The sequence below is a fragment of the Lutra lutra genome, chromosome 10 (assembly GCF_902655055.1).
Source record: "Lutra lutra chromosome 10, mLutLut1.2, whole genome shotgun sequence".
NCBI classification, from domain to species: Eukaryota; Metazoa; Chordata; class Mammalia; order Carnivora; family Mustelidae; genus Lutra; species Lutra lutra.
The window spans coordinates 59,284,068-59,310,512 of record NC_062287.1 but is presented as its reverse complement, the minus strand read 5'-3'; the positions used below and the strand labels follow the sequence as shown (position 1 = coordinate 59,310,512).

At 38.5% G+C, this 26,445-nt stretch overlaps 1 protein-coding gene and 1 pseudogene across 1 annotated transcript; both read left to right on the top strand.

The window, feature by feature from the left end:
• Positions 1-912: 912 nt before the first annotated feature.
• Positions 913-1,860, top strand: LOC125079726 (olfactory receptor 51L1-like; annotated as a pseudogene).
• An 8,920-nt stretch (positions 1,861-10,780) lies between these two features.
• Positions 10,781-11,392, top strand: LOC125079488 (olfactory receptor 52J3-like). Its single transcript, XM_047693118.1, has one exon. The coding sequence runs from the start codon at positions 10,781-10,783 to the stop codon at positions 11,390-11,392; it is 612 nt and encodes a 203-aa protein (XP_047549074.1).
• Positions 11,393-26,445: the final 15,053 nt, after the last annotated feature.

Here is a 26,445-nt window from a genome sequence, read left to right as displayed (position 1 = left end):
AATGGAAATCATTTGATATGTAGATGAAAGAACTAATCAATTAAATCATTTGATTTAATTGAGACATGTGTTCATATATATGAATAACTTTTTTTAAATGGGAAAACATTATGAAGTAAAGAATGGTAAATAAATAAAAATGTTATATGTCATTATTCTTATTAGTAGATAAATAGGCCACTAACATTTTGTCCTTTACTGTTAGGTTTTAATGTATGCAAACATATATATAAAGAGACTTCAGAGGTTCATTTGTGCCAATTCCCCGAATTAGCTTTCCTCTTGAATTTAACAAATCATTCAGTCACAACTTCTGCTGTAACTTCCATGTTTTGCAAAATTTTGAAAAACTAAAAGGCATCAAAAATATTAAAATTATATATCATGACCTTTCCTTTCTCATCATTTTGCATTTTCACAAAACATGCATGTTAATTTTTAGAAAAACAGAAAAATATGTTAAAACAATGAGATTAAGGATATAAGGGTACTCTCAAAAACGTAAACAAGAATGAGAATTGATCTACAGGCTAATTTGAAGGAGATCAATGCAGCTTCATTATTTTCACTTAAATTTTGTTGTATTAATGTACACAACTTATCTAAAGGTTTATGTTTCTCTATTTTGCATGTAATTTAATTTTTCAAGGCTGTGATGTACACCTGAAGCATCCTAGCAAAGATCACAGGTCCCTGTATACAGTTGTGACCAGACCGCATATTTTACAAGCTGTTCCTGACCTGATGATTCAGCTGCCTGGGATGTCTTTCTTCCTACTTGTATTTTCGTAACTCATTTGAAGAACACTAATGATTTATTTTACATGAATATAGCAGAATTTGCTAACCAGTCTGAATAGCCTGTGGTTTTCTCAGCATCTGTCACACCCAAAGGGCTTCTGAAGCACCACCATGGTGGTCTGAAATAACAGTGATACTATGGAACCCACCTTTCTCTTAGGGGGTTTCCATGGGCTGAAGTCTGTCCACGCCTGGCTCTCAATTCCATTTTGTCTTGCTTATCTAGTGGCCTTTCTAGGCAACATCACTATCCTCTCTGTTATCTGGAATGAGTCTTCACTCCACCAGCCCATATATTATCTGCTGTCCATCCTGGCAATAACTGACCTGGGCATGTCCATGTCTACACTCCCCACGATATTGGCCGTGTTATGGTGGGAAGCCCAGGAAATCAAAGTAGGAGCCTGTTTCACTCAGCTCTTCTTCATCCACACCCTCACGTTCCTGGAATCTTCAGTGCTGCTGGCCATGGCCTTTGACCAATTCATGGCTATATGTCATCCACCGCACTACTCAAGCATCCTCACCAATGATATAATTGGTAAGATTGGTTTGGGTTGCTTGCTACAAAGTGCAGGAGTTGTAATGCCCACCCCCATATTACTAAGGCGCTATCATTATTGCCATGTTAATGTCCTCAGCCACCCCTTTTGCCTGCATCAGGATATTCTGAAATTATCCTGCTCTGATGCCAGTGTCAACAACATCTATGGGTTGTGTGTGGTCATTATCACACTGGGCACAGACTCAGTCCTCATCCTCCTCTCCTATGTCCTAATTCTCCATGCTGTGCTGAGCATTGCATCTCGTGAAGAGCGACTAAAGGCACTCAACACTTGTTTTTCCCATGTATGTGTGGTGCTTATCTTCTTTGTACCTCTAATAGGGGTGTGAATGGTCCATCGCTTTGGGAAACACCTGCCTCCCATAGTCCACATTCTCATGGTGGTCATTTTCCTGCTTCTTCCACCAGTACTTAATCCCATCATCTATGGTGTCAGGACCAAGCAGATTCGTCTTGGAATTTTCCACATGTTTAGGCAAAGTCCAAGTCTTTAGAAAACATATGGCATTGGTCTGGAGGAAAATTTTCTCCATCAGATTCTTAAAGGTGCAGCTTTCTAGATAGGTGATTTTTTGGAGACTTCCTTGAATCTCTTTCAGTTCTAAGTTTCTTGTTTGTAAATTTGAAATTTTGTCATTGTTCTGATGATGTCTTTGCATTATTTGAACATCTTTGTGAATTATACATTATGAGGATTTTAATATAACAAAATAATTTTTAATGACCTACTGTATTGTTTTAAAAAATAATAATACAACTGAGATCTCTTAAGACCTAGATAAGGTTATCTTTGGTAGTCTGTGATCCACACACAAGACTCCAGTGCCCAACTGTTGTGGAAAAATTTATTTCAAGAAAGTAGTCTTGTCCCGGGGGAACCTGGGTGGCTCAGTGGGTTAAAGCCTCTGCCTTTGGCTAGGATCATGATCCCAGGGTCTTGGGATCAAGCCCCACATCAGGCTCTCTGCTTAGCAGGGAGCTTGCTTCCTTCTCTCTCTCTCTCTGCTTGCCTCTCTGCCTACTTGTGATCTCTGTCTGTCAAATAAATAAATCTTAGAAGAAAGAAGAAAGAAAGAAAGAAAGAAAGAAAGAAAGAAAGAAAGAAAGAAAGAAAGAAAGGAAGGAAGGAAGGAAGGAAGGAAGGAAGGAAGGAAGAAAGAAAGAAAGAAAGAAAGAAAGAAAGAAAGAAAGAAAGGGCTTGTCCTGTAGTGGTCCTGAAATTTTGAAGACCCTACCAAACCCAGTCTTCTCCCTGTCAAATATCATCCCTATAACTGACTTCTTAACCTTATCCTTTTATACTTACCTGTGTATCCTCTTCATTTAGTCCCTTGTACAGCTATTAGAAATCATAATCACCTGCTGGTGTTGAGATAAGCACCTAGGTCATGATTGCTCACCCAAAGTCAACATATAGTCAGTGGGACAAATGAAGCAGGAGTGTATTCACCGCATTGAGATCAAGAGGATGTCACTAAATCTGGAATATAGATGGTTTTGGAGAGTGTTTACCCATACAATCAGGTTATAACTTGGTCAAAAACAATTAAGCAATCAAACATCAAATACAAGACAAACATTTCATTTCTGTTTATTGCCATGATGGAGTAACAGGGATCAGATTTATTCCCTCACCTTCAACAACTAAATAACAGTCAGAAAGTTTATAAAATAATAGTTCTCAAAACTGGATAAAAAGGAAACAAAGGAAATGATCTCTAAAAGAAGGGGAAAATAACATGAGCCCAAAGACTGACCTGATCTTACTTACTTACTGGAAATTTATCAAGTCACAGAGAGGGGCAGAGAACCCAACTGAGTCTGATGGTCTCCCTGAATGACAACGTAGAACACCAGAGACGAGAGAAAGCAGTGCAGAGACAAACACATGACCTTAGGACATTCCTCAGAAGCCTTCAGTTGTGTACTGGTCAGTGTATGTCTGTGAAGAAACTACCATGGCAAGGAAAGAATCACCAGAAAGGAGCAGAGGGAGCAGAGATAAGAACTGAGACCAGTCGTATCTCAGGTCTTATATATGACTGAGAGGAGTTCCTATGCTTACAGGCAGTGTGGAGAAACCTTGTAATAAACAGAATATTTGGCAATGTACATGGAAGGGTGTTACCCTTAGTAATGACCCCATTATTTCACTCAGTTACCATACCAGTTACTGTAGACCAAAAGCTATATTTGGTCTTTCCTAACAAAGCCTGAAGAAAAGTCTTGAAGGGGTTAAAGCCATTTCCATGTAACTTTATGACACACAGGAATAAAGATAAAATATATATTTAGAGAAGTACGAAACAATGAGTGCAATTTATTTTGTGTCTTTTCTTTTGGAAACCAACAGCCTGGAAGAAGCATACATTATGCCTCCTGATATATTTTATAGGAATAGATGGCATGTTCTAGTCCTATAAAGGCCTGTTCTCAGACCATGATGGGGCCAGTAGGCTCACCTAATTCAATGGATCTGTGTCAGGAATTTCACTGTAGAACACATTTAAACAAGATTCTCAACAGATAGCTTGTCAATGAAAAAAAGTTGAAGCTCTTTGCGTTCATTTGTTTGACATTAAAAAAAAAAAAATCCCTCCATCTGATTCAGAACTCAGGGCTCAGATAGGACAAAAAGTTTTTAAATCCTGGAGTGCTTCTTAAATAGCCACACATATTTTTATAAAAATCAGTACAAGCATAGGAAAAAATATTTAACAAAATGTCTCATAATATTAGGAAGGTGGGAAATCATGACTAAAATATGAAATAATGAAAAATATACAAGGACAGTCAATCCAGAAAACCATTTGTCAACAAAGAAGAGTTATAAAGAGAAAGGGGGAAAAAAAAGGGAGATACTAAGTTAAAACTAATTTCCAACTTTTACTGTCATAGATCCATACCTTAGAAAGGTGCAATTCACTTAGTAAATGAGGATGAATTTTCAGAAATTTAAGAAGATGATACTATATATTTCAAAGAGGAAAGAAAAATCAAAAGAGTTTACCTGTAAGAAATAGGAATTACAGTGGTATCAGAACCCTTGAATTCCATATGGAGGATAGATGATAAATGTAATCATGCTTATAAAATCATCTTCAACCAATATAACTGTATTAGTTCACTAGGGTTGTGGCAACAAAGTGCCACAGGCTGGGTGGCTTAAACAACAGACATTTCTTGTCTCCCAATTCCTGAGGCTGTAAGTCTGAGAGGGAGGGATCTGCAGTGCTGTTTCTTCCTCAGAACTCAGAAAAAATGTCTATTCCAGGCCTCAGGCCTAGATTACATGGCGCTTTCCTGACGTACTTGTGTTTTCTTACAGAGCTTTTTTGTTTTAATAAGAATGCCAGTCAGGTTAAATTAGGGGCCCACCCTACTCTAGTATGACCTAATTTTGACTTAAATTATTACATGTGTAATGACCCTATTCCTGAATAAGGTCATATTCTAAGGTACTGGGTATTAGGATGTCAACATATAAATTTATGGCAGAAAGGGACACAGTTTAACCAGTAATAACTAAACCCAAAATATCAATCATAGTTGAGGGCAAAATAATATTTCACGCATAGAGAGATGTTGAAACTCTACCTCCCATTCATTCTGTTTTTGGAACTTAATATAAGGATGTGTTCCACAAAAAGTAAGGAGCTGTCTGTGAAATGGGAAGACATGAGGTAAGAAAAAGGGGGATCCCAAACAGGAGAGTAGAATAGGGCATTCCCAGCTAGGCACATGAAAAGCAAACAGTTCAGACTAGAGCTACAGAACTGAGGCCATTCAGAAGGAAGTCTTTCAGGGAAGAAAAAAGGAATAAGAAAGAAGGCAGCGGCAGAAGAGGAGCAGGAGGAGGAGAAGGAGGAGAAGAATTAAATCTATACTTGTTGAGATATTTTACATTTTAAGTTTCTGAAAAGATAATCCAAACTGTCTTAGTCATTAAAAATAATTTATTGGTTTTTACAACAAACAGATGTTGGTCTGGTTTAATATAACAGTTATTTGAATAAATAAACTGCATCAGTGGGGACTAAGTTTGTTTTAATATTTGCTGTTAAGATTCTGTGTCTCACTTTGCTCCTAAAATTAGCTGCCTTTATGGATCCAAGATATCTCTTAGCATCTCTCAAGATTCGATGTGTCCTACCTCACACTCAAGAAGGATGAAATGTACCATTAAGCAAATGTCTTAAAATTGATTTTGATTTTGTACAAAGACCTTATTGGATCCAAGAGAATATTTCATTGTATATGTACACGTGAAAAAAACTATAAACTTGCAAGAAATAGCTTGAATGTTTGTACAGAATGATGAAGAAGATTGGTAATAGTCAAATGAGAGAAAGATATTACTTCTCATGCTTTGTAGTCAGTGTTTTATTTCATAAGCCTAAATGCCATTTTAGGAAGGTTCCCAGAAACTTCAGCTGCGTGATAAAGGGATATAATTTCTTCAATCCAAAAAGATCACATTGTAATAAAATCTACATGATTTTTGCAAGATTGATTCTAATATTTGAAAAGAAAAAAATTTTTAAAGATTTTATTTATTTATTTGAGAAAGAGAAAGAAAGCCTGAGCCAGTTGGGGGGAGGGGCAGAGAGGAAGGGCGAAGCAGGCTCAGCAGGGAAACTGATTGCTTGATCCAAGGACCCTAGGATCAGGACCTCAGCCTTAGGCAGTGCATAACTGACTGAGCCACCCAGGTGCCCCGGAAAAGAAAATATTTAACGTTATTAGAGATTTCAGAAGAAAAATGGCTACAGAATTAGTAGTGATTGGTGATTCCTAAACTTGCTCTGCATGAATAATATCTATGCAGCTGTTCTTGTGAGCTGAAATTTAGAAGATGAAGAAGAAACAAGTTATGACTGACCACGTACTATGTATACGACACTGATCTAAATGCTTCAGATGTTATGCCTGAGTTTTCGTGTCTGAGAGACCACCAAGGAGCCAAGCACCGATGCAATCACTCGAGGGTTTATTTGACAAGCTTAAGCTTGGGCCCAAGTATACCCGACACAGCGGAGTAGGCACTTGGACCCCAAACCAGATTACAGTCAGAGTTTTTAAAGGCAGGGTAGGGGTGGACTCAGCGGTGGGTGAGGACAAAGGGAATTGGGGATGGCGTAAATCTCTAAGGAATTTTGGAAGCAAGGTCTCCGGGACCTTGAGGGGCTAGCTATTGTTGGCAGAAAGGTTATTTATTACCAGTAATAAAAACCTTCTCGTGAGACCCTTTAGATGTATATCAGTGGGCCATATGCTTGGGAATGATTCTTGACACTATCTTGGAGGTTTAGAGATAAAGTTTCCTAAAGGAATTGTTAAAGTAGACTTATAAAATCCTGGTTGGATCTGTTGGAAAAGGTGGTCAGTCAGGATAGGATTGTCCTTAGCAAAACCTCAAGGTGAGGGCAGTTGAATCCCCAGAGGACAGCCACTCTGTCTGTTTCAAGGGCTTGTCAATAGGTAAGGAATTTTAATGATTTTCTTCTGCCTCTGTTTCCCACATCAGCTAAACTTGAGGTGGGATGGCCTTAATTTTCTCGGCCTCCACACAGAGAGATTTAATTTGTATCAAATGTACCCAGTGAGAAAGACATTATTTTGATTCCCATTTTATAGTTAAGGAAACTGAGGCACAGAAATGATACATAAGTCATCAAAAGTCACGCAGCTAATGTGGCAGAGCCAGAACTTGAACCAGCACTCAGGTACCAGGATTGAAATTTTGGCACTAATCAATAGGACTTTTGAAATTTGTACAGGTGAAATCGTGGTTACGATAGAGAATTCATGTACAGAAAACAATATGGAAAAAAGATCATGGATCTCTGCCCTTGGTGCTACTTAGGGAAACTCAAAGCAGCTTTATAAGAGGAGGTTGGAAAAAACTTAGTGAAAAGAAATAGCAAAATGAAAAGAAAAAAGGCTTCTATACTAGTTCAAATATTTGAATTTAAATTACCTAGTTCAATTAAATAAATAAATGAAAAAATGGACAAATAAATAAATAAGCCAGTTTTTTCTCTATGTAGGTCAGTAAGCCTTCGAATTGGACCACAGAGCTGCATTCACACAGAGAGACAGTCTGTTTTCACATGTGTCAAGTATAGATGACAAAAACCATGTGCTTTATCCCTACTTTTCAACTTTTGCCTCCATATCCTTCAGTTTGATTTTATGTTCCTTGGGATTTTTGGTCTGGGGAATAGAATCTGGAGGTCTGTGCACAGTCTCCAAGGACTCAATCCCAGAACTTCACATAAAGCTGGGATTAAAATGGGATGTTTTCTTAGAAATATCCCTTAGGTGCTAGGAGGCTAACATAAAGGCACTCCCCATGAAGTCCTCAGAGAGAGGTATAAGGGCCGCCCTACTTGATGCTGTGTGAAAGTCTCTATTCATATGGAAGGCAAATGTGAATCAGCGGCTGGTGTCTGGTGAACAGGTGTGACAGGAAATGCAGAGATCCGTGGGCAGATCAGAGCAGACTGAGAGTTGGACCAAGTGGCCAACTGCACCAGGCAGGAAAAAACCAAAACTGTATCTTTAAATGGGGATGAGATTATCTTTAAATGGGGATGATATTATGTTTAAAAATCTCTGGAAGATGCAATGCCCTTAATATCATCCTGTCAGTTGCATTGGGTGAAATCAATTTCCATGTCAGTAGGAAGGGATGAGGCTAGTGAAGAGCTGCTGTCGTGAGTGGGCTCCTAGTGTTGTTCCATATTAAACAACAGGGACTCTCCAACTTGGCTTTGGCCATCACCCTTCTAGGCAATGGTTTCTTACTTGGCCAGGGTGTTTAAGTTTTTACGGACAAAGACAAGTCTATGTACTTTGAAGCACTGTTCTTTCTTCGTTGGACTGAACTCAGAAATGATAGTTTATTTTTTTTTACCCTGATATGTTTTCTACATTGAATAAATATAAAAATGATAAAGTAAAGCTATTATAAGGACAAAAATGAATATCTGTTTTTTAAAAAAATAATATTTATTTATTAAGAGTGAGAGAGCATGTGTCCGTGGGGGAAGGGCACTGGCAGAGTGAGAGAGAGAACCTCAAGCAGACTCCATGCTGAGTGTGGAGCCCAATGAGGGACTCAATTTCTCGACTCTGAGGTCATGGCCTGAGCTGAAATCAAGAGTTGGACGCTTAACCGAGCCACCCAGGTGCTCCTATCTCAGCTTTATTTTTTATTACAATTGCTGAACCATACATTCCAGGGCAAGTTCCTTTACCACATTCTGAGTGGTTTGGTGCATTCTATAGTATTTTGAAGGCATTACTTAAGTGTCTTTCTCCATACCGTGGGCAGAACAGCCTGAGAGGTGGACCAAGTGGCCAACTGCACCAGGCAGGAAAAAAACAAAATTGTATCTTTAAATGGGGATGAGATTGTCTTTAAATGGGGATGAGATTATCTTTAAATGGGGATGAGATTATGTTGAAAAGTCTCTGGAAGATGCAATGCCCTTCATATCATCCTGTCAGTTGCATTAGACGAAATCAGTTTCCATGTCAGTAGGAAGTAGGAAGTAGGAAGGAATGAGGCCAGTGGAGAGCTGCTGTTGTGAGTGGGCTCCTAGTTTTGCTCTGTATTAAACAACAGGGACACTCCAACTTGGCCTTGGCCATCACCCTTCTAGGCAATAGTTTCTTACTTGACCAGGGTGTTTATGTTTTTACAGAGAAAGAAGAGTTTGTGCACTTAGAAGCACTGTTCTTTCTTCATTGGACTGAACTCACAAATGAGAGTTTATTTTTTTTTTTACCGTGATATGTTTTCTATATTGAAAAAAATAAAAACAATAAAGTGAAAGTATGACAAAGACAAAAATGAATATCTCTGCTTTTTAAAAATTGTATTTATTTATTGAGAGTGAGAGGGCATGTGTGAACAGGAGAGGGGCAGAGGCAGAAGGAGAGAGAGACCTCAAACAGACTCCATGCTGAGCGTGGAGCCCACTGCAGGACTCATTCTCTTGATGCTGAAGTCATGATTTGAGCTGAAATCAAGAGTCAGACGCTTAACCGAGCTGCCCAGGTGCTCCTATCTCAGCTTTAGTTTTTATTACAACTGCTGAACTGTACATTCCAGGGCAAGTTCCTTTACCTCATTCAGAGCAGTTTGATGCATGCTGTAGTATTTTGAAGGCATTACTTGTGTCTTTCTCCATACCCTTCAGATCATTGCAGAACTAGACTCTTCTCTATTAAGACATGATTGTCCCAGAAAGCTGCAAAAAATATCTTTTCTAGTACCAAAATCATTTGAGGCTTTTTACCCAACTCACCTCTCTACCAGGGTCTTGGACTGGTAAGGGAAGTATCTGAGTGTTGGCTCCGTAGCAGTGGTAAAATGAACACCGATAAGATAACTGGTGCTCTGAGAGTACTGGATATGTTGTGAGAGTGAACAGGTGTGACATGGCATTAGACAACCCTCCTTTCCCCTTTCCCACTGATACTCGGTACTGCCTGTAAATCATAAGAGTTCCTGTTTCTACTCCTGGCCAGGCATCCCAAGGGGTCACCCTTATTATTTGATATGGTGTGTATGAGAGGCTGCTAGGCCACGGTCAGAGTTTTTACAGATCAGTCAGAAGAATTCAGATTTTAATTGTGTGAGTACCTATACTCCTGAATCCAGAATTTATTTTTGTTATGAATTTTTAAAGGTATTTTCTTTCTTGCTTTCTTGCTTTCTTTCTTTCTTTCTTTCTTTCTTTCTTTCTTTCTTTCTTTCTTTCTATGTCTCTGTCTTTTTTTGCTTAAAGGCATTTTTGACTGCCTCTGTAGTATATTAACTTGACTTCATCTGTAATCTTGGTGTTGCCAATGTCACTCATCAGAGTGACATTTCCCAGAATGGAGTCACATCTTTTCTCCTTCAAAGTGAATGATAAGCTCTAATTATTAGAAATCTTCACTGAGCCTGTTGCAAGGCTCCATATTTGGGATTAGAACTCAATCAGCAGGCAGGGTGGAAATTCTGAATATATCCTCGACCTGCCTTATGAAATGGCTGTGAGGTATCTCTTATATGTCCTTCATTGGCACACTTACTATGTATTAAGCTTGACATCAACTCTATGCTGAAACATTGAGCCAGCAATTGACATGACATCCCCTTCAGACTTTGATCTCTCTTCTGATCTCTTCATCTTTCTCTCTCATTTTTTCCGTAGAAGAGGAGAGTTTCACCTCCTTTGACCAGTGACAGCATGACATACCAGGACAGAAGTATTTTTCTTTGTTGGAATCCCGGGTCTGGAAGGGGCCCATGCCTGGATCTCCCTGCCTTTCTGCTCAGTTTACCTTGTGGCTTTACTGGGCAATGCCACAATTCTGCTGGTCATCAAGATGGAGCAGAGCCTTCAGAGGGAGCCCATGTTCTACTTTCTGGCCCTCCTTTCAGCTATCGATTTGGCCCTTTCCACAATCTCTATGCCCCACATTCTGGGTATCTTCTGGTTTGATGCTCATGAGATTAACTTTGGGGCTTGTGTGGCCCAAATGTTTTTGATCTATGCCCTCACTGGCGAGGAGGCTGAGGTCTTGCTGGCCATGGCCTTTGACCACTATATAGCCATCTGTGCTCCACTCCACTATACGACCATCTTGACATCCTGGGTATTTGTGGGTATCAGTGTGTTCATTGTGTTTTGTCCAGTTCTGTTTATACTTCCCATAAGCTATTTCATCTACCACCTGCCCTTTTGCCAGACTCATGTAATACCTCATTCCTACTGTGAACACATGGGCGTTGCAAAACTGTCCTGTGGAAACATCCGTATCAATGCCATCTACGGGCTTATCATGGTCTCTCTCTTTCTGCTGAACGTGGTCCTTATTGGCATCTCTTACTTCTACATTCTGCGAGCTGTCTTCCGCCACCCATCACAGGATGCTCAGCTAAAAGCGCTCAGCACATGTGGCTCTCACGTTGGGGTCATCTGTGTTTTTTATATCCCCTCAGTGTTCTCCTTCCTCACTCACTGATTTGGACACAACATACCACGCTACATTCACATTCTTGTTGCCAACTTCTATTTGGTTATCCCACCTTCACTCAACCCCATCATATATGGTATAAGGACCAAGCAGATTTGAGAGCGAGTACTCCCTATCTTTATCAAAAAATAAGACTCATGACATGTTCTTTTACTAAGGATTTTGATGCATCTAGAAAAACATGTGTGTTCTTGCTTTAACAAACATCTCCTAGTCCTAATATGTTGCTTCCAGGTTGAGATGCAGTTTGATTTATTCTTAGCTGCTGACTAACAGATTCTAAGACTTGTGGAAACGTCACTGGAGCTCAAGGTCAAAGGTTAATGGAGTGTCTTGGATGGAGCTGTGTGGCCTCTATCTGCATGTCTTCATGCAGAGTTCTTCATAGGAGAAAGATTCTCTTTTTCTGGGTAGTAACATATTATACTGTTATTTATTTATTTATTTGCATTCTGTAATTAGAGAAATGTGGCACTGGAAATTTGACCCTGTATCCTACTTCATGGGTGGTTTGGTTTGTCCATTCATTCATGCATTCACTTTATTATTCCTTTCATTTACATTCATTTGGTGTTTTTTTGTATGTCTTGGATAATTCTAATTCCTAGGGATATATCCATGAACCAAAGTAACACAAAATGTCTGGTTTGTGGAGCTTGAATTGTGTTATGTTCTTTAAAAAGAGCAAACTTCATAGGTTCAAAAAAAATCTGCCAATCTGTGGCTTGAAGTGGAATGATCTGCCAAACATGTAAGATTCAGGGGAATGATAGCCAAAACAAACATGCAATTTTGAAAGTATTTCTTTCTTGTTATTTTTTAGGTTTATTTAGTTATTTGAGAGAGAGAGAATGGGGAGGAAGGGCAGAGGGAGAGAGAGAGAATCTCAAACAGATTTCCCACACTGTGCATAGAGCCCAATACAGGACTCAATCTCAGGAACCTAGGATCATGACCTCTGATGAAATCAAGCGTTGACACTTAACCAACTGAGCCAACTAAGTGCCCCTCAAAACTATTTCTTACATATCAACAGTACCACATCACTGACTGTCTCCCTCTAGTTAGGCCCATAAATACGAGTGTAGTTTTATAATTCAATCATGTATAGTATTTTCTCTATTTATGTGATGCATGCTGGCCTTTGCCTAACATTTTATTCACTTTTATCCTCTCAATCTGCATTTGACCATGAAATACTCCCTTCCCAAATGCAAGGGCTCTCATTCTAGACCCATGATCTATCTCTCATTCCTCCACTGACTTTGATGTATAAGTTTTCAAACCAATCTATGAATAGTCACCTTCTTTTGATCCTACTGATGGCTTTCAGTTAATTCAATAGTAATATGTCCCAAAGACCAAGCAACAACCTCTTGCATCATCAAACTTGTCATATTGCTTTACATTAAATTTTTTTTCTTTTTCAGATTATTTATGAAAAAAAGTAAGGTAAATATACAATGCAGACGTTTGTTCCTACAACTCATGAATTAACAACCTTCAAACACTGAACTCATCTCAAATATGTTGCTCAATAAAAATATACACAGAAAAAAGGTGGAAATTATTTTCAACACTGCTACAATACAAATTTTGTCCTATTTTCCAGAGGCAAAATGTATCATTTGTTGATCTGACACACAGTACAGAAATTTTTAATTTTATAACCATCGCAATGTTTTTTTTTAAGATATTTATTTATTTATTTGACAGACAGAGAGATCACAAGTAGACAGAGAGGCAAGCAGAGAGAGAGAGACAGAGCACAGGAAGCAGGCTACCTGCCCAACAGAGAGCCTGATGTGGGGCTTGATCCCAGAACCCTGAGATCAGGACCTGAGCCAAAGGCAGAGGCTTAACCCAGTCACCCCAGTCACAATGTTTTAATTAGGTCATTTGTTATTTATTTATATGGCTTAAAATATTTCATGTTTTATTTTTTAACATTTGGTTTTACTTATGTAGTCATCTCTTAATTAATAGATATTCACATTATTATTATTTTTTAATTAGAAAGTATCCTGCATTTCCTTGCATTTATTTCTTGGTGTATTTTCAGATGTTTATGCAGGTTTTTATAATTTGCAGTAAAATTATTGAGTAGCAGAACTGTCAATAAGAACATATTTCTGAATTCTTCATCATTGTTTTTGATCACTTCTTAAAAATTTCACATGTATTGCATGGAGCACTGGGTGAGGTGCATAAACAAGGAATTTTGAAACACACACACACAAAAATTAAATTTTTTTAAAATTCATATTTTTCAATACTTTCTTTTTTCTAACTTTCTTGCTTCCTTAATTTAACTTTGTTGCCTAGCATTAGTCAAATATTAGTTTTCTAGTTATAGTAATTTGTAGATACCCTACTCTTAACAAAACAAAAATTTTAGCCCTCTTTTGCTTTGTCCTGTTCTTGTACATCTATATCTTTCATTTTGGAATTACCTGGAACTGTGTTTCTAGGCTTAAAAAACCTTCTTAAATGGCCATTTTATTTGCTCGTATATATTTTTAATTATTCCTTTCTGCAATAAATCTTCATGAATATTTTCTTGCTCTGGGATTCACAGTGTTTGTGGAGAATATCTATTTTTCCCACTGCCACAACCCCACCTCATTGGTAATATTTAATTGCATTTTCATGGCTAAATATGTCCTCATCTGCTCTCATATTTGAAAAATAAATTAAAAATTAATAGAATTTTGGAACCAAGTTCTATACCACAACATTTCTGAATTCATTGTTCAACTCTTTGTTTTCCTGCAACTAAAGTTGTTAGTGGAAAATATGCCAGTTATTTTTCTACTCTTTTGAAAGATTTTTTCTCTTTTTTTGGGGAATCATCTTTATTTCAGTGTTCTGAAATTTCATTATGAGTCTAGATTTATAAATTTTTTTAAAAAGGCATGTTCAGTATTCAATCAGTCCTTCTTTTCTTACATGATATATACCATATATCTATTACTTCTAGATATTTCTCTATCTATTACTTTTCAAACTTTATTTCTTTAAATAGTTCCTTCCCCACTTACCACCATATTCTTTTGTAAATATGTAAAAATAAGGTTGGGACACCTTATCTTTATTCCATGTACTTAAACTTTTCTTTCCTCCATTATTTATTTATTTTCCTATAATCCTAAAAATATATCTGTCTATTCTTAAAACCCCCAATTTTTATTTTCAACAGTATCCATCCTATTCTTTAGTCCCTTAATGTACTTATTTCAACACTTAAATTTTCTATGTCTGATCCTTTTCTTAAAATTCAAATTCAATTATCCAACGCATAGCATATCATTAGTTTCAGATGTAGTGCTCAACCATTCATCAGTTGCATATAACACCCAAGCTCATCACATCCTGTGCCCTCCTTAATGCCCATCACCCAGTTACCTCATCCCCCCATCCACGTCCCCTTCAGCAACCTTTCATTTGTTTCCCATAGTTCAGAGTCTCTCATGGTTTGTCTCCCTCTCTGATGACTTCCCTTTCAGTTTTCTTTCCCTTCCCTTATGCTCCTTTACACTGTTTCTTATACTCCACATGTAAGATCTTTTTAATAAAAAAAATCCTTTTCTTCATGATTGCAATTCTGTCTCTCTCTCTCCTCTCTTAAGGCTGCTAACTACATGTATTTTAAAACTCTGAAGGGTTTACTTTTAGTTCAATTTTATATAGTTTCTTATTATATTGTTAGTTCTTTATTTTGTTAATAATCTTTGTACATTTGGTGACTACTTACTGTGAGATTTTCTTTGCCATTGTGATTTCCTGGTAGGCTCTTCAAACACCCTGACTAAGCAAAGTTTTCAGGTTGGGTTTCTTAGAAAGCACATTCTGAAATGGAGATTTGCCTGGAGGCAGAATAATGTCCCTTTAAAGAGGTCCTCATCCTAATTTTCAGAATTTGTGAATATGTTCAGTTTCATGGCAAAGAAGAACTAAATTTGCACAGGGGATTAAGGTTGATCATGATAGGGAGAGTGTCTTGGACTATCGAAGCAGAGCCAATGTAGTCAAGAATCCTTGGAAGTAGAAGACAATAGAAACAGAAAACAGAGCCAGAGAAAGATATGATGACTTAGTTGTGTAATTATTTCACATTCATTTTTTTACAAGTTTTTATGTAAATTCCAGTGGACACACAGTGTAATATCAGCTTCAGGAGTGGGAATCAGAGATTCAACACTTCCATACATCACCTGTGTTCATCACAAGTGCCCTCCCTAACCCCCATCACCCATTTAACCCATCCCCTCCAACTCTGCTCCAACAACCCTCAGTTTGTTTTCTATAGTTAATAGTCTGCTTTATGGTTCACCTCTTTCTTTTTCCCCCACTATGTTCATCTGTTATGCTTCTTAAATTCCACATATGAGGCGGGGAGGAGTCAAGATGGCCGAGACTACTTCAGGTAGCAGGAGATCAGCTAGATAGCTTATCTAAAGATTGTAAACACCCACAAATTCAATAGGAGATCCAAGAGAAGAAGAACAGCAATATTAGAAACAGAAAATCAACCACATTCTGAAAAGTAGGACTGGCGAGAAGCGAAGCCAAAGTGACAGGAAGATAGACTGTGGGGGGAGGGGCCGGCTCCCGGCAAGCAGTGGAGCAACAGAACACAAAATCAGGACTTTTAAAAGTCTGTTCCACTGAGGGACATCACTCCAGCGGCTAAACCGGGGTGGAGCCCATGCAGGGTCAGTGTGGGCTCAGGTCCCGCAGGGTCACAGAAGGATCGGGGGTGTCTGAGTGTCACAGAGCTTGCAGGCATTAGAACGGGGAAGCCGGCTGCAGAGACAGAGCCAAGGAGTGAGCTCTCAGCTCGGGTTCCCTTGAACCGGTCGCAGGCCCGGTGAGCTCGGAGCACAGCCTGAGGCAAGGGAGATGGGAGTAATTGGGGGCTATTCTCTAAGGGCGCACTGAGGAGTGGGGCTCCGAGCCTCCACTCCCCCAGGCCGGAGACTGGGAGGCCGGATCTTCATTCCCGTCCTCTGGAACTCTACAGAAAGCATTCAAGGAACAAAAGCTCCTGAAAGCAAACCCTAGCTGATTGCTCAGCCTGGCCCCTGGTAAGATTGGGCAATTCTGCCTGGGGCAAAGACACTTGAGAATCACTACAACAGGCCCCTCCCCCAGAAGATCAACAAGAAATCCAGCCAGGAACAACTTTACCTACCAAGGAGTGCAGGTTCAATACCAAGGAGAGAGGCGGAATTCCAGAGGAGGAGAAAGCAAAGCATGGAACTCATGGCTTTCTCCCCATGATTCCTTAGTCTTGCACTTAATTTTATTTTTTATGTATTTTTAATTTTTTTTCCTTCTTTTTCAATTTTTTTTCTTCTTCTGCTAAATTTTTTTAACTTTTACCCTTTACTTTTTTAAAGTTTTTAAACTAGTTTATCTAATATATATATTTTTTTTCTTTTTTATATTTTTTTCTTTATTCGTTTTCTTTTTTTGTTTCTTTTTTTTCTTTCATTTCTTTTTTTTTTTTCCTCTGAACCTCTTTTTATCCCCTTTCTCCTCCCCATAATTTAGGATCTCTTCTGATTTGGTTAAAGCATACTTTCCAGGGGTTGTTGCCACCCATTTAGTATTTTACTTGCTCCTTCCTATACTCTTATCTGGACAAAATGACAAGGCGGAAAAATTCACCACAAAAAAAGGAACAAGAGTCAGTACCGAAGGCTAGGGACCTAATCAATACAGACATTGGTAATATGTCAGATATAGAGTTCAGAATGACGATTCTCAAGGTTCTAGCCGGGCTCGAAAAAGACATGGAAGATATTAGAGAAACCCTCTCCGGAGAGATAAAAGCCCTTTCTGGAGAAATAAAAGAACTAAAATCGAACCAAGTTGAAATAAAAAAAGCTATTAATGAGGTGCAAGCAAAAATGGAGGCTCTCACTGCTCAGATAAATGAGGCAGAAGAAAGAATTAGTGACATAGAAGACCAAATGACAGAGAATAAAGAAGCTGAGCAAAAGAGGGACAAACAGCTACAGGACCACGAGGGGAGAATTCGAGAGATAAGTGACACCATAAGACGAAACAACATTAGAATAATTGGGATTCCAGAAAAAGAAGAAAGAGAGAGGGGAGCAGAAGGTATATTGGAGAGAATTATTGGAGAAAATTTCCCTAATATGGCAAAGGGAACAAGCATCAAAATCCAGGAGGTGCAGAGAACCCACCTCAAAATCAACAAGAATAGGTCCAGACCCTGTCACCTGATAGTAAAATTTACAAGTCTTAGTGACAAAAAGAAAATCCTGAAAGCAGCCCAGGAAAAGAAGTCTGTAACATACAATGGTAAAAATATTAGATTGGCAGCAGACTTATCCACAGGAACCTGGCAGGCCAGAAAGAGCTGGCATGATATATTCAGAGCGCTAAATGAGAAAAACATGCAGCCAAGAATACTATTTCCAGCTAGGCTATCATTGAAAATAGAAGAAGAGATTAAAAAGCTTCCAAGACAAACAAAAACTGGAAGAATTTGCAAATACCAAACCAGCTTTACAGAAAATATTGAAAGGGGTCCTCTAAGCAAACAGAGAGCCTAAAAGTAGTAGATCAGAAAGGAACAGAGACAATATACAGTAACAGTCACCTTACAGGCAATACAATGGCACTAAATTCATATCTCTCAATTGTTACCCTGAATGTTAATGGGCTAAATGCCCCAATCAAAAGACACAGGGTATCAGAATGGATAATAAAATAAAACCCATCTATATTTTGCCTACAAGAAACTCATTTTAGACCTGAAGACACCACCAGATTTAAAGTGAGGGGGTTGAAAACAATTTACCATGCTAATGGACATCAAAAGAAAGCAGGGGTGGCAATCCTTATATCAGATCAAATAGATTTTAAGCCAAAGATTATAATAAGAGATGAGGAAGGTCACTATATCATATGAAAAAGATCTGTCCAACAAGAAGATCTAACAATTTTAAATATCTATGTCCCTAACGTGGGAGCAGCCAACTATATAAACCAACTAATAACAAAATCAAAGAAACACATCAACAATAATACAATTATAGTAGGGGACTTTAACACTCCCCTCACTGAAATGGACAGATCATCCAAGCAAAAGATCAACAAGGAAATAAAGGCCTTAAATGACAAACTGGATGAGATGGACATCACAGATATATTCAGAACATTTCATCCAAAAGCAACAGAATACACATTCTTCTCTAGTGCACATGGAACATTCTCCAGAATAGATCACATCCTCAGTCCTAAATCAGGTCTCAACCAGTATCAAAAGATTGGGATCATTCCCTGCATATGTTCAGACCACAATGCTCTGAAGCTAGAACTCAATTACAAGAGGAAATTTGAAAAGAACCCAAATACATGGAGACTAAACAGCATCCTTCTAAAGAATAAATGGGTCAACCAGGAATAAAGAAGAATTGAAAAAATTCATGGAAACAAATGGTGATGAAAACACAACAGTACAAAATCTGTGGGACACAGCAAAGGCAGTCCTGAGAGGAAAATATATAGCGGTACAAGCCTCTCTCAAGAAACAAGAAAGGTCTCAAGTACACAACCTAACCCTACACCTAAAGGAGCTGGAGAAAGAACAACAAAGAAAGCCTAAACCCAGCAGGAGAATGGAAATCATAAAGCTCAGAGAAGATCAATGAAATAGAAACCCAAAAAACAATAGAACAAATACAAATCAATGAAACTAGGAGCTGGTTCTTTGAAAGAATTAATAGATTGATAAACCCCTGGCCAGACTTATCAAAAAGAAAAGAGAAAGGACCCAAATAAATAAAATCATGAATGAAAGAGGTGAGATCACAACTAACACCAAAGAAATACAGACAATTATAAGAACATACTATGAGCAACTCTACACCAATAAATTTGACAACCTGGAAGAAATGGATGCATTCCTAGAGACATATAAACTACCACAACTGAACCAGGAAGAAATAGAAAACCTGAACAGACCCATAACCAGTAAGGAGATTGAAACAGTCATCTAATATCTCCAAACAAACAAAAGCCCAGGGCCAGATGGCTTCCCGGGGGAAATCTACCAAACATTTAAAGAAGAACTAATTCCTATTCTCCTAAAACGGTTCCAAAAAATAGAAATAGAAGGAAAACTTCCAAACTCATTTTATGAGGCCAACATCACCTTGATCCCAAAACCAGACAAGGATCCCATCAAAAAAGAGAACTACAGACCAATATCCTTGATCACACAGATGCAAAATTTCTCACCAAAATACTAGCCAATAGGATTCAACAGTACGTTAAAAGGATTATTCACCACGACCAAGTGGAATTTATTCCAGGGCTGCAAGGTTGGTTCAACATCTGCAAATCAATCAATGTGATACAACACATTAATAAAAGAAAGAACAAGAACCATATGATACTCTCCATAGATGCTGAAAAAGCATTTGACAAAGTACAGCATCCCTTCCTGATCAAAACCATTCAAAGTGCAGGGATAGAGGGCACACACCTCAATATTATCAAAGCCATCTATGAAAAACCCACCGCAAATATCATTCTCAATGGAGAAAAACTGAAAGCTTTTCCACTAAGGTCGGGAACACAGCAGGGATGTCCATTATCACCACTGCTATTCAACATAGTATTAGAAATCCTAGCCTCAGCAATCAGAAAAAAAAAGGTAATTAATGGCATCCAAATCGGCAAAGAAGAAGTGAAAATATCACTCTTCGCAGATGATATGATACTATATGTGAAAAACCCCAAAGACTCCACTCCAAAACTGCTAGAACTTGTACAGGAATTCAGTAAAGTGTCAGGATATAAAATCAATGCACAGAAATCAGTTGCATTTCTCTACACCAACAACAAGACAGAAGAAAGAGAAATTAAGGAGTCCATCCCATTTACAATTGAACCCAAAACTATAAGATACCTAGGAATAAACCTAACCAAAGAGGCTAAGAATCTATACTCAGAAAAATATAAAGTACTCATAAAGAAATTGAGGAAGACACAAAGAAATGGAAAAATGTTCCATGCTCCTGGATTGGAAGAATAAATATTGTGAAAATGTCTATGCTACCAAAAGCAATCTACACATTTAATGCAATTCCTATCAAAGTACCATCCATTTTTTTCAAAGAAATGGAACAAATAATCCTAAAATTTATATGGAACCAGAAAAGACCTCGAATAGCCAAAGGAATATTGAAAAAGAAAGCCAAAGTTGGTGGCATCACAATTCCGGACTTCAAGCTCTATTACAAAGCTGTCCTCATCAAGACAGCATGGTACTGGCACAAAAACAGACACATAGATCAATGGAGCAGAATAGAGAGCCCAGAAATCGACCCTCAACTCTATGGTCAACTAATCTTCCACAAAGCAGGAAAGAATGTCCAATGGAAAAAAGACAGCCTCTTCAATAAATGGTGTTGGGAAAATTGGACAGCCACAAGCAGAAAAATGAAATTGGACCATTTCCTTACACCACACATGAAAATAGACTCATAATGGTTGAAGGACCTCAATGTGAGAAAGGAATCCATCAAAATCCTTGAGGAGAACATAGGCAGCAACCTCTTCGACCTCAGCCGCAGCAACATCTTCCTAGGAACATCACCAAAGGCAAGGGAAGCAAGGGCAAAAATGAACTATTGGGATTTCATCAAGCTCAAAAGCTTTTGCACAGCAAAGGAAACAGTGAACAAAACCAAAAGACAACTGACAGAATGGGAGAAGATATTTGCAAACGACATATCAGATAAAGGGCTAGTGTCAAAATCTATAAAGAACTTAGCAAACTCAACACCCAAAGAACAAATAATCCAATCAAGAAATGGGCAGAGGACATAAACAGACATTTTTTTTTAAATTTTTTTATTTTTTTTTTTCAGCATAACAGTATTCATTATTTTTGCACCACACCCAGTGCTCCATGCAATCCGTGCCCTCTACAATACCCACCACCTGGTGCCCCCAACCTCCCACCCCCCACCCCTTCAAAATTCTCAGATCGTTTTTCAGAGTCCATAGTCTCTCATGGTTCACCTCCCCTTCCAATTTCCCTCAACTCCCTTCTCTTCTCCATCTCCCCTTGTCCTCCATGCTATTTGTTATGCTCCACAAATAAGTGAAACCATATGATAATTGACTCTCTCTGCTTGACGTATTTCACTCAGCATAATCTCTTCCAGTCCCGTCCATGTTGCTACAAAACTTGGGGATTCATCCTTTCTTTCTTTTTTTTTTTTTTTTTTTTACAGCTTTATAAACATATATTTTTATCCCCAGGGGTACAGGTCTGCGAATCACCAGGTTTACACACTTCACAACACTCACCATAGCACATACCCTCCCCGATATCCATAACCCCACCCCCTCTCCCAACCCCCTCCCCCCATCAACCCTCAGTTTGTTTTGTGAGATTAAGAGTCACTTATGGTTTGTCTCCCTCCCAATCCCATCTTGTTTCATTTACTCTTCTCCTACCCCCTCGACCCCCCATGTTGCATCTCCTCTCCCTCATATCAGGGAGATCATATGATAGTTGTCTTTCTCCGATTGACTTATTTCGCTAAGCATGATACCCTCTAGTTCCATCCACGTCGTCGCAAATGGCAAGATTTCATTTCTTTTGATGGCTGCATAGTATTCCATTGTGTATATATACCACATCTTCTTTATCCATTCGTCTGTAGATGGACATCTAGGTTCTTTCCATAGTTTGGCTATTGTAGACATTGCTGCTATAAACATTCGGGTGCATGTGCCCCTTCGGATCACTATGTTTGTATCTTTAGGGTAAATACCCAGCAGTGCAATTGCAGGGTCATAGGGTAGTTCTATTTTCAACATTTTGAGGAACCTCCATGCTGTTTTCCAGAGTGGTTGCACCAGCTTGCATTCCCACCAACAGTGTAGGAGGGTTCCCCTTTCTCCGCATCCTCGCCAGCATCTGTCATTTCCTGACTTGTTAATTTTAGCCATTCTGACTGGTGTGAGGTGATATCTCATGGTGGTTTTGATTTGTATTTCCCTGATGCCGAGTGATATGGAGCACTTTTTCATGTGTCTGTTGGCCATCTGGATGTCTTCTTTGCAGAAATGTCTGTTCATGTCCTCTGCCCATTTCTTGATTGGATTCTTTGTTCTTTGGGTGTTGAGTTTGCTAAGTTCTTTATAGATTTTGGACACTAGCCCTTTATCTGATATGTCATTTGCAAATATCTTCTCCCATTCTGTCAGTTGTCTTTTGGTTTTGTTCACTGTTTCCTTTGCTGTGCAAAAGCTTTTGAGCTTGATGAAATCCCAATAGTTCATTTTTGCCCTTGCTTCCCTTGCCTTTGGTGATGTTCCTAGGAAGATGTTGCTGCGGCTGACGTCGAAGAGGTTGCTGCCTGTGTTCTCCTCGAGGATTTTGATGGATTCCTTTCTCACATTGAGATCCTTCATCCATTTTGAATCTATTTTCATGTGTGGTGTAAGGAAATGGTCCAATTTCATTTTTCTGCTTGTGGCTGTCCAATTTTCCCAACACCATTTATTGAAGAGGCTGTCTTTGTTCCATTGGACATTCTTTCCTGCTTTGTCGAAGATGAGTTGACCATAGAGTTGAGGGTCCATTTCTGGGCTCTCTATTCTGTTCCATTGATCTATGTGTCTCTTTTTGTGCCAGTACTATGCTGTCTTGATGATAACAACTTTGTAATAGAGCTTGAAGTCCGGAATTGTGATGCCACCAACTTTGGCTTTCTTTTTCAATATTCCTTTGGCTATTCGAGGTCTTTTCTGGTTCCATATAAATTTTAGGATGATTTGTTCCATTTCTTTGAAAAAAATGGATGGTACTTTGATAGGAATTGCATTAAATGTGTAGATTGCTTTAGGTAGCATAGACTTTTTCACAATATTTATTCTTCCAATCCAGGAGCATGGAACATTTTTCCATTTCTTTGTGTCTTCCTCAATTTCTTTCATGAGTACTTTATAGTTTTCTGAGTATAGATTCTTAGTCTCTTTGGTTAGGTTTATTCCTAGGTATCTTATAGTTTTGGGTGCAATTGTAAATGGGATGGACTCCTTAATTTCTCTTTCTTCTGTCTTGTTGTTGGTGTAGAGAAATGCAACTGATTTCTGTGCATTGATTTTATATCCTGACACTTTACTGAATTCCTGTACAAGTTCTAGCAGTTTTGGAGTGGAGTCTTTTGGGTTTTCCACATAGAGTATCATATCATCTGCGAAGAGTGAGAGTTTGACTTCTTCTTTGCCGATTTGGATGCCTTTAACTTCCTTTTGTTGTCTGATTGCTGAGGCTAGGACTTCTAGTACTATGTTGAATAGCAGTGGTGATAACGGACATCCCTGCCGTGTTCCTGACCTTAGCGGAAACGCTTTCAGTTTTTCTCCATTGAGAATGATATTTGCGGTGGGTTTTTCATAGATGGCTTTGATAATATTGAGGTATGTGCCCTCTATCCCTACACTTTGAAGAGTTTTGATCAGGAAGGGATGCTGTACTTTGTCAAATGCTTTTTCAGCATCTATGGAGAGTATCATATGGTTCTTGTTCTTTCTTTTATTAATGTGTTGTATCACATTGATTGATTTCCGGATGTTGAACCAGCCTTGCAGCCCTGGAATAAATCCCACTTGGTCGTGGTGAATAATCCTTTTAACGTACTGTTGAATCCTATTGGCTAGTATTTTGGCGAGAATTTTTGCATCTGTGTTCATCAAGGATATTGGTCTGTAGTTCTCTTTTTTGTTGGGATCCTTGTCTGGTTTTGGGATCAAGGTGATGTTGGCCTCATAAAATGAGTTTGGAAGTTTTCCTTCTATTTCTATTTTTTGGAACAGTTTCAGGAGAATAGGTATTAGTTCTTCTTTAAATGTTTGGTAGAATTCCCCCGGGAAGCCGTCTGGCCCTGGGCTTTTGTTTGTTTGGAGATTTTTGATGACTGTTTCAATCTCCTTACTGGTTATGGGTCTGTTCAGGCTTTCTATTTCTTCCTGGTTCAGTTGTGGTAGTTTATATGTCTCTAGGAATGCATCCATTTCTTCCAGATTGTCAAATTTGTTGGCGTAGAGTTGCTCATAGTATGTTCTTATAATTGTCTGTATTTCTTTGGTGTTCGTTGTGATCTCTCCTCTTTCATTCATGATTTTATTTATTTGGGTCCTTTCTCTATTCTTTTTGATAAGTCTGGCCAGGGGTTTATCAATCTTATTAATTCTTTCAAAGAACCAGCTCCTAGTTTCGTTGATTTGTTCTATTGTTTTTTTGGTTTCTATTTCATTGATTTCTGCTCTGATCTTTATGATTTCTCTTCTCCTGCTGGGTTTAGGGTTTCTTTCTTGTTCTTTCTCCAGCTCCTTTAGGTGTAGGGTTAGGTTGTGTACCTGAGACCTTTCTTGTTTCTTGAGAAAGGCTTGTACCGCTATATATTTTCCTCTCAGGACTGCCTTTGTTGTGTCCCACAGATTCTGAACTGTTGTGTTTTCATTATCGTTTGTTTCCATAAATTTTTTCAATTCTTCTTTGATTTCCTGGTTGACCCATTCATTCTTTAGAAGGATGCTGTTTAGTCTCCATGTATTTGGGTTCTTTCCAAATTTCCTCTTGTTATTGAGTTCTAGCTTTAGAGCATTGTTGTCTGAAAATATGCAGGGAATGATCCCAATCTTTTGATACCGGTTGAGACTTGATTTAGGACCAAAAATGTGATCTATTCTGGAGAATGTTCCATGTGCACTAGAGAAGAATGTGTATTCTGTTGCTTTGGGATGAAATGTTCTGAATATATCTGTGATGTCCATCTGGTCCAGTGTGTCATTTAAGGCCTTGATTTCCTTGTTGATCTTTTGCTTGGATGATCTGTCCATTTCAGTGAGGGGAGTGTTAAAATCCCCTACTATTATTGTATTCTTGTCGATGTGTTTCTTTGATTTTGTTATTCATTGGTTTATATAGTTGGCTGCTCCCACGTTAGGGGCATAGATATTTAAAATTGTTAGATCTTCTTGTTGGACAGTTCCTTTGAGTATGATATAGTGTCCTTCCTCATCTCTTATTATAATCTTTGGCTTAAAATCTAATTGATCTGCTATAAGGATTGCCACTCCTGCTTTCTTCTGATGTCCATTAGCATGGTAAATTCTTTTCCACCCCCTCACTTTAAACCTGGAGGTGTCTTCGGGTTTAAGATGAGTTTCTTGTAGGCAACATATAGATGGGTTTTGTTTTTTTATCCATTCTGATACCCTGTGTCTTTTGATTGGGGCATTTAGCCCATTAACATTCAGGGTAAGTATTGAGAGATATGAATTTAGTGCCATTGTATTGCCTGTAAGGTGACTGTTATTGTTTATTGTCTCTGTTTCTTTCTGATCTACTACTTTTAGGGTCTCTCTTTGCTTAGAGGACCCCTTTCAATATTTCCTGTAGAGCTGGTTTGGTATTTGCAAATTCTTTCAGTTTTTATTTGTCCTGGAAGCTTTTAATCTCTCCTTCTATTTTCAATGATAGCCTAGCTGGATATAGTATTCTTGGCTGCATGTTTTTCTCATTTAGTACTCTGAATATATCATGCCAGCTTTTTCTGGCCTGCCAGGTCTCTGTGGATAAGTCTGCTGCCAATCTAATATTTTTACCATTGTAGGTTACAGACTTCTTTTCCCGGGCTGCCTTCAGGATCTTTTCTTTGTCACTAAGACTTGTAAATTTTACTATTAGGTGACGGGGTGTGGACCTATTCTTATTGATTTTGAGGGGGGTTCTCTGAACCTCCTGAATTTTGATGCTTGTTCCCTTTGCCATATTGGGGAAATTCTCTCCAATAATTCTCTCCAATATACCTTCTGCTCCCCTCTCTGTTTCCTCTTCTTCTGGAATCCCAATTATTCTAATGTTGTTTCGTCTTATGGTGTCACTTATCTCTCGAATTCTCCCCTCGTGGTCCAGTAGCTGTTTGTCCCTCTTTTGCTCAGCTTCTTTATTCTCTGTCATTTGGTCTTCTATA

Excerpts from the sequence above, each read along its gene's own strand:
- LOC125079488 (XM_047693118.1), top strand. The coding sequence starts at position 10,781 with ATGTTCTACTTTCTGGCCCTCCTTTCAGCTATCGATTTGGCCCTTTCC.